Source organism: Nuphar pumila, chromosome 1, assembly GCF_984573655.1.
Source record: "Nuphar pumila chromosome 1, dmNupPumi1.hap1.1, whole genome shotgun sequence".
Lineage (NCBI taxonomy): Eukaryota > Viridiplantae > Streptophyta > Magnoliopsida > Nymphaeales > Nymphaeaceae > Nuphar > Nuphar pumila.
In genome coordinates this window covers 48,052,200-48,060,650 of record NC_143249.1, presented here as the reverse complement: position 1 = coordinate 48,060,650, position 8,451 = coordinate 48,052,200, and the positions used below count along the sequence as shown (strand labels likewise).

The window sequence follows — 8,451 nt, the reverse complement described above, 5'->3', positions numbered from 1 at the left end:
GTTTTTTATAATAAAGTAAATAGGTTGGATCCCATGTGATGTGAAACGGGTTTCCCACTTGCTGAGAATCGGGTTTCTCATAATTTTTTTATAAGTAATTCTCCAATGTTTCAAAAACGGTTTCCCAAGAAACGATTTTCCCACATGTAAGCGGAGCACTGGTAAAGCAGACCTCATGTAGTTGGAATGTAGATTGATGATAATGTTAATGATATCATTTGGGACATGCTCACCATAAAAAATAACAATAATAGTATCACTGTTCGAAACTTTTCTGCAGCCATGCCTGAAAAAATGTGATTTTCACCCGTTATTTAACTATAGCCGTTCATCCTGAAATGGATGGTGATGATAGCAGAATAAATTACACATATAGGCAACCAACAGAGAGCGGATTCTATAAAACGCTAGGTGAGATTAGCAATCTCACCCAGGGTTTACAGCCACAAAACCCACCCCACTGCACAAATCCTGGTCTCTAATAGTTTTTCATATTCAATAGACTTTCGTTAATTCCCCTATTAAGCTAAAGGGGCACTCCGATCCGTTTCTTCCATGAACCGTCTCGCTTGACGATACGAAAACTCCAAGTACCGTCTCAGTCTCTGCAAATCAAGCCTCACATTCTGGGGCTCCAAATAGATGTTCTTGATATTCATCCAACTCTGCCTGACCACCGATTCCGGGTCTCTCAACACCACATCGTTCCTGTCGTACCTGTCCACCAAGCTGCTCTCTTCCACCTCGATCTTATACTGTACGTACTTCAGCCCCATGGCCCGAGCCGGCTGGCCGAAACACGTCTCGGAGACCCAGTCGGCGCCGAGCGGGATTACTTGCAGCAGGACGGATCCGGGTCGCAAGAACATGAAGTGGGTCAGACCCGCCCCATGAACACCCATCATGGCATGGCTGGCGTTAATCAGGCGGTACGCCTCTCTGAGGTCCGTGGTCGGAGTCGGCTGGAACGTCTTGACGGCGAACCCGATCCTCTCGGCGAGGGAGATAACGTCGGCCTGGTTCGTGATGGCGCGGCTTCCGTTCCGGACAACCATCACCAGTACGGGTCGACCCGATGCGAGTTCAAACTCCCGGACGACGTGCCTCTCAACGGCGTAGGACTGGCCGAGGAAGGCGCGGAAGGTGGCCATGGTGTGGCCGTTGGGCGTGAGGGAAGGGTCGATGGTCATGTCGCCGTGGGATACGAGCCCCACGATTGCACCGCCGTGGAAGCAGTGGGTGGAGGTGTCGTTGTCGAGGTTGATGGGAGGGTAGGGAGAGTGGCTGTGCAGGACCTCCTGGTACTTGCGAGCCCACCAGCTGCGGAACTCGGAGACGACGAGCACGAGCGAGTCGTGGTGGGTGCTGCGGGCGAGTCGGGAGGTGAGGAAGAGCGGGATCAGGCCGTCGTTGAACTCGTGGTAGAGGTTGCCGGTGTAGCCGCCCGTGCTGAAGACCAGTGCTGTCCCGTCGTGGTAGACGTCGCAGATGGTGGTGTTCGAGGCGGTGGTGCCGACGGTGAGCTCGGTGATCTTGGGCAGGAGATGGTGTTCCCACTTGCGAGGGTAAGGGCGCAGTTTCTGCGTGAGGGGAAGGGAGTTGTTGCTGGTGGTGGTGGTGATGTTGGAGGGGTCGGGGTGGAGGAGGAGGAAGGTGCGGGAGATGGGGTCCATGCGGGTGAGGCCGTTGATGACGCACACATTGTAACGGTACTGGGAGACGTCGCAGGTGATTCCTCTTCGGTTAAATGGCTCGGATTTCCTGATTTTTGCTGCAGCACACAGAGAGAGAGAGACGAAAGAGGATCAACATTATCACACATGAAGATCAACAAAATGTTGAACCCAACAAAATAGAAAACAAAACTAAAATATAGAAAAACAAAAGCAAAAGGAAAAGAAACTACTGCCAGCTAGCAACAAACAACAAAGCCAAGCTCAACCAGGATCCTCTGGAAAAGAAGGAACCACCGATGAGTGAACGTTGTTCAGACGGAAGGAGAGGTCTCTAAGATGCATACGTAGAATCGTGTATACATCAACCAAGATTTTATGGACAAGATTGTTAAGGATGACCGGAATTTGACGGAAAGTAGCATCATTGTGTGCCATCCAAACAAACCACCAAGTAGTAAGCAACTATGTCTTTCAGATCAGTCTTCACCGCTTGCAACGTCTAATTTCAATAGGGCCTAGGAGCAGATCAAGCGCAAAAGACTCCTCTTTAACAGGGCCACGTGCTATTAAATAGGGCCACGAAGATTGGGCAGGACCAAAATAAATGAAAAGTAGTTTCTTCAGCAGCTTGACACAGCACACACCAACTTGGGAACTGAAAGCCCAACTTCTTTAAATAACTGTGAGTCTGAACCCTATCATGCAAAATTAACCAAGCCAAGACCTGAGATCTTGGGGTAGGGCCCTTACCCCATAACGCACACTCAGGGAACCAATCTGCCCCTGGGGCGAGCAACGATCTATACACTTTATGGGTGTGGAACGCACCATTTGGTGCAATAGCCCAATGCAACCACTGATCATAATTACTTGTATCCCCAATTTGATCTCTGAAGGACGATAAGGCTCTCAGCCACATGCTTCGCAAGTGCGAGAAAGCCAGTTTCAAGGTCAGTATTCAAATTTCAAGATCAATATTCAAACCACATTTTATTCTTTTTACATGAACTCTATGTCAACATACACGAGAATACGAGCCCCATGTGCATGAATACGTGGCGCTCATTCGATCCCCCGAACACGGACGTGAGATTCAGTAAATCATCGGGGGCGAACATACACAACCCTCCCCTCGTTTTGTTTCACTCAATCTAGGAGGAAGACGGCCAACTTTTACATGAAAATGGGCAATTTCCCCCACAGTGGGTGAAACAAATGCCTCCCATGCGGGGATCAATGTGGCCCACTTTTTCATGCAGAAATCCTTTCGTACGGCCCCCAAGCTAGGGGAGCACTTTCCCATGGGGCCATGTCAATTTTTGGCGTGCTTTTCATATGAAACGCTGTTCAATTCCCGTGCTTTGAAACCAAATTAAGGGCCCTAACAATTAAAGATGAATAGATTTTCAAAATATGTAACCAATAACTCATCATTTTTTCTTGGGTATTGTCAATAAAGAAGTAAATATCTAAAAAAAATCACTACATTTTCATTCAAACGATAATATCGTGACATTTTGATTTTTAAAAAGGTATATCAAAATATTTCGTTGAGTTCGTTAAGCAGTAAATATAAGAAGTATCAGGTTTTTCTTGGATGCTTTAATTTTTATTAGTGTTATAGGGTCGGCGACAAATAGAGAAATAGAGGCGACAAAAATTGTGGCTATTAACCCTCATCCTTGTAGTGTATCCGTATTGGTTTAGTGAGGTCATATATCACTGAGCATGAATGTACCCTTATTATGCTTGAACAATGCTCGGGCTTGGCCCAAGCACTAACAGACTAGTTCAAAATAACTTGACTGTTAAGCATCAAACTGCTCTTTGGGAAAAATCTTGCAAAAAAAACCTAAAAAAGGATATAAAAAATGTGAATCATTAGAATATGAGAACTAATTGTGAACCGCTACTTTTATGGATTTTTTGCCCTTTTATCTTGAATCTAACCATACATATGTGATCTACATGGTTGAATTTATAAGAACCCCGTACTTGAATCATCCGATTTTGATGCATAAACATGTTTTTTTTAGGGTTTTAAAATCAATGGCTTATAATCTTCATAAATATTCAAGCATTCGAAAATTACATTTTTTCATAAAAAATACATGATCCAATGGTTGATTCCTAGCAAATTCACCATGCCAAGCACATCCACATGGTTGGATTTGCAAAAAAAGTGTTGAAAATGCCCATATTTTTAATTCTCATATTTCAGTTCTCATATTCTAATGTTAAAGAAGTAAAATGCCATGCACATCCAATGGTTGATTCCTAGCAAATTGGCCTTGTCAGTGTAAAAGTAAAATAAGTGGCAGCTTGAAATTATCACGTTTTTTTTCATGTTGTGGCTAAACTGCCACTAATCCCTAATCGATTGTTCAAATTGATTCCAACAACATTGAATCAATTTAAACAACTCAAAACAAACGTGCACTTATCAATAAAGAGATAAAAATACAAGATTAGGGATCAACCTAGCTATATTACCTAGCTCCCCAATCAGATGAACACTCAGCACCCCCACAACCAACAACCCTATTAAAAGAGACCACCACTCTATATGGAAACTGGTGATATTAGTAATGACAAACACCTCCCAAAATGCCTTAATTAGGGCCATAGGTATGGATCTGGGAAGCTTTTGAAAGCAAAACCCCCTTTATTCTCAACTTCTACAATGAGACAAAGTTACCATTAAGCATAAGCACGTCTCACCTTTTCTTCCTATTGTTAATAAGATCAAAATACCCTCCAACAAAGTGGAAAAAATGACTTACTAACCACAAAGAAAAAAAATGGGTAGTGATTGATATCACCTAAACCAACCTTTCAAGATCAAATAGCCACTTAATTGCAATATTTTTATAATATGGCCGATATTTGTTACATTTGTAAAAATTGGACCTCCTGGCAAAAGAAATTGTTGCGATTGTTCCCTACCATGACATTTCTTCAGTGTGCAACGACAATTTTCCTCTATTCAAGCAGGAGAGAAGGATCGGGGGGCTTTCATAAGGAAGACTTTTACACACAAAAATGAAGTCATCAATGCAGAAATCAACAATCAAGCCACCTTATTTTGAATTCATGAGCTCCTACTTATTTCTTCATTTGACTTATGAATAGTAATATTGGAAGAATGGGGTAACTGAAAAAAGACATGAAGGGTTAGCGTAGTTGGATCAGGCCTTGGCTGATAGACGGGCAGTCGGGGTTCGACTCCCGTGGGCGCTACTCCTAGCTTAAGCCAAAGCCCAGCATAGGCCTTAGAGGTGAGTGTGATCCGAGCCTTGGCGTTTTACGCTGCCAGGTTCCGATCCCGGCTTCCCAAGGCAAAATACGAAGAAAAAAAAAACTGAAAATGACTTGCATGATTGCATCATCTCATGAGTTCCTCACGTTGTTTGGCTTCAGATATCCCAACCTCCTACCATAAGTAGATTCTGATTAGACAAACGGCCATATCCGTCAGGCTCGATCCATTTGGACAAGTTAGAAAATGATTCCTCAGTACAGATTCAAATGGAATCCACTCTTTCATGTACAAATTTGGACGCCATACGTGGGCAGGTAATTGAGTTTGGTCTGGTAAAGGGTCTTCTAAATCAAGACGGGATCCAGGCAGGTCTGATAGTGCCTGATCCGAATAAGTTGATATTCAATTGTACCTAGGTCTGATCCATATCCTATATGCTTACTCGCCTAAGCTAATGGACCCTCGTTTCAGCTAAGATATGTGGAGTCTCATCTTATATGTTTATGCCCGGATCTTATGAAGGCTCCAAATCATGCATAGTTTCCATGGAAGGCATGCTTCTTCTTAAGAGAATGTTTTAGTTATATTCAAACTAAATATGGGTCAGGTAGAATCCTTGGCTCTAGATCCAATTGCAAATTGCATGACCCTTTCTTGGTTCCTCAATGAAACTAGTGAGTTTTTTTAACCATGCGGTCCCTACTTTTAGGATCCAAACCCGACAGTAATTCCCTTTTTATCGATTTCAATGTGGCCTAACTAGCGGTGCTGCCTCATTCTATTGTGAGACAATTAAAATGGTTCCAATCCATATCATATGAAGATCCGTTTCACAGGATCCATATACGGAATCGATCAGTGATTGGGGGCCCATATCCACCCAAAAAAAGTTGGACACCTAACGGCACCCAAGGTGTCCACCCATCAACCAAAAATGATTCCATCCTTCATTCTATGTCAATCCTAGCCGTCTAGCTGATGCATCTGGATGGCAAGTTATAGTTCACATGCAAGTGAAAATACCGATCAATCTTAGCCGTTGATTGGATGGCTAGGATTGAATGTAGAATGGAAGGAATCCTATATCAAATGATGGGATCCATACTTTCCATCAACGGTCCTTTTTTACTCAAATCTGAAGGCGAGAAAGGAGAAGTTTGGATTTTACTTCTTTTTTCTTTTACTCTGGGAGAGGTTAAAGAATCTAAAATATTGCATCAATTATAGTCACAAATTCTGCTCATATCTTGAAAATATCACCAATTTGGATAAACCTGCCACATTTGGAACCAAATCTTGATGTTTTCACAAGATCACTTGTTTTCTAATTATCTCATTTTTATAGTAATATATCAAAAATATTTTCATAATATCTACTGTTTCCCTATATGTGTAGATACAATTTCTTAATAGAGAATTTCTGAAAAAAAAAAAACTTAATATAGGCCGATATTTCCTCGAATTTTCCAGAAATTCTAATTTATACCCAATATTTTCTGAAAAAATCTATAACATAGATAAAAAAATGTTGTAAATATTAACGGAAAAATCCCTGACAATATGAAATATCTCGAGAAATATTGGATGAAGAGGAAACCGGGCCGTGGAAAAAGAGAGAGAAGGATCGAACAGAGTAGAATCATCCAAAACAATTGTAGAAATTAAGATTGCTCAAAAGAACCTGAAACAAATCGACGGAGAACGCGAGATCACTAAAATCAAGATCAACATGGTGGCCGAAGATCATCACAACAATCGAGAAATGAAAAAAGAAAGACGAAGTTCTGGATGCATATCTTCTCGAACAGGTAAACGACGAGAGGTTCGATTGGTGGAAACGAGCGTTTGAATTGTCAAGGAAAACCAAACAAGAGAATTAAAAGATAGAAGGAACAAAGGACCAAACCTTGGGGCGTCGGCAGCGGAGACGAATCGGTCATACACAACGAGAGCTCCAAGTGGTGCAGCAAGTAGAAGCCGAGTCCCGTCACCACCAGCAGAGCCGCAACCCGGGTCGTTCTCGAGGGAGCCAGCCTGCTCATCAGCAGCCAACTCGGAATCCTCATCCTTCCTTCTTTCTTCTCCCCCTCCCTCGCTAGCAGAGACTTTTCCAAGAAGAAGAAGAAGATTGTAGCTCATAACTATCGTTATTTACAGCGACGACTGGTTCAGACTTCAGACAAAGAATGCTAAAAGTAGGGAGATATTTATTTCGATTGATTATTATTGCTTAATGTTTTACTATTATTTATTCAGTTGCAAATGGGCTGGATCCGGATAGTATGCATCCCAACCTGGGTCGTATCCGGCACAATTCTCATTGGGTCTGTTAGGGGTGCCAACGGGTCGGATCTGGTTCAGAACCCAGGTGGGACTGAACCTGGATTTGACTATGATGTGCTTGTACCGGGTCTGGACCCGGGTCTATCATAAGAAAAACGATACCCTGGGTCCTACAAGGATTACACCAACCAGATCTGGTAAAATAATATCGTTTTGCCTTTTTTACATTGATCATAATAGGAACTCGGGTCAGTCCGGGGTCTGGTATGAAATTTCATAAACCACACCCGCCTCTGTACATTAATCAGACCCTTTGGGTCTGACCCGGATTCTAATAGGACCTTATTCTTTGTCACCAAACCCTGACCCTATAGGGTTTTGTACGGGTTGGGTCTGGGTCAAACCCGATCCATTGATACCACCAGGACTCTGTTGGATCTGCGGGTGGGCAAATCTAAGCGGATTCAGTCAAGGATTGGGTTTTACCATAACCGTTCTACATCTTCCTCGTTAAACTAATAGGTTTGTGGCCTAGTTTTAGAGATGTGAAGGGTTCGGGTTCGGATTGGATGTCTACAATAACAAATCCGACTAATCAGATGTTGGCTAAATAGATTGGGACCCAGATGGTGAAAAGCTCCTACCAAAATTCGGTTTTGGACAAATAATCGGATTTAGATATTTGTCAGCTTAAATAGCAAAAAATCAAAACCATATCTGCATCTAATCATAAGTGGATATGGTTTTGGCTTACCAAATCTGTCTAAATGGATTCAGATTCAGTTGGGTATTGGACATCCCTACCCGTTTTTGACAGATTGAGTAACAAAGTAGGTCTGATCTTAACCGGACTGGCACTATGAGGTCTGAATTTTTTCCAGATCCAGACCAGCACTTCAAACTTGAAATAGTGTCAGTTTAAGACTGACCTAATCATATAGAAGCCATTATTTTTTTTTTCAAATTATAGGGTTACACAGTTGGAGTCCAGTGACCTGGCCAGCCAGCTAGGTATGACCCGGATCAATTGAGATAAAACATGGGTTTGGGTTAAGTTTGCAAATGAATTGCTCATGATCCTCATCTGAATTAATCCATTTAGTGTGCATTAATTATATCTGATGAAGTGTATTAAATCTAGATTTAAAACATATGGTTTGGAAAATGACCGTACTCTACGGCAAATATGACACATTTCTCAAAAACTTTGCAATTTTTGATATTCTCTCT

General features: G+C 42.4%; 1 protein-coding gene across 1 annotated transcript; it reads right to left on the bottom strand.

Annotated features, from left to right (window-relative positions):
• Positions 1 to 221: 221 nt before the first annotated feature.
• Positions 222 to 7,023, bottom strand: LOC149848888 (xylan glycosyltransferase MUCI21-like). The gene is made up of 2 exons (XM_090012800.1): positions 6,845 to 7,023; positions 222 to 1,771 (listed from the first exon to the last, which is right to left on the bottom strand). Exons 1-2 carry the CDS (start codon positions 7,002 to 7,004, stop codon positions 522 to 524), a joined length of 1,410 nt encoding a protein of 469 aa, XP_089868926.1. The 5' UTR covers positions 7,005 to 7,023; the 3' UTR covers positions 222 to 521.
• Between the last annotated feature and the right edge of the window lie 1,428 nt (positions 7,024 to 8,451).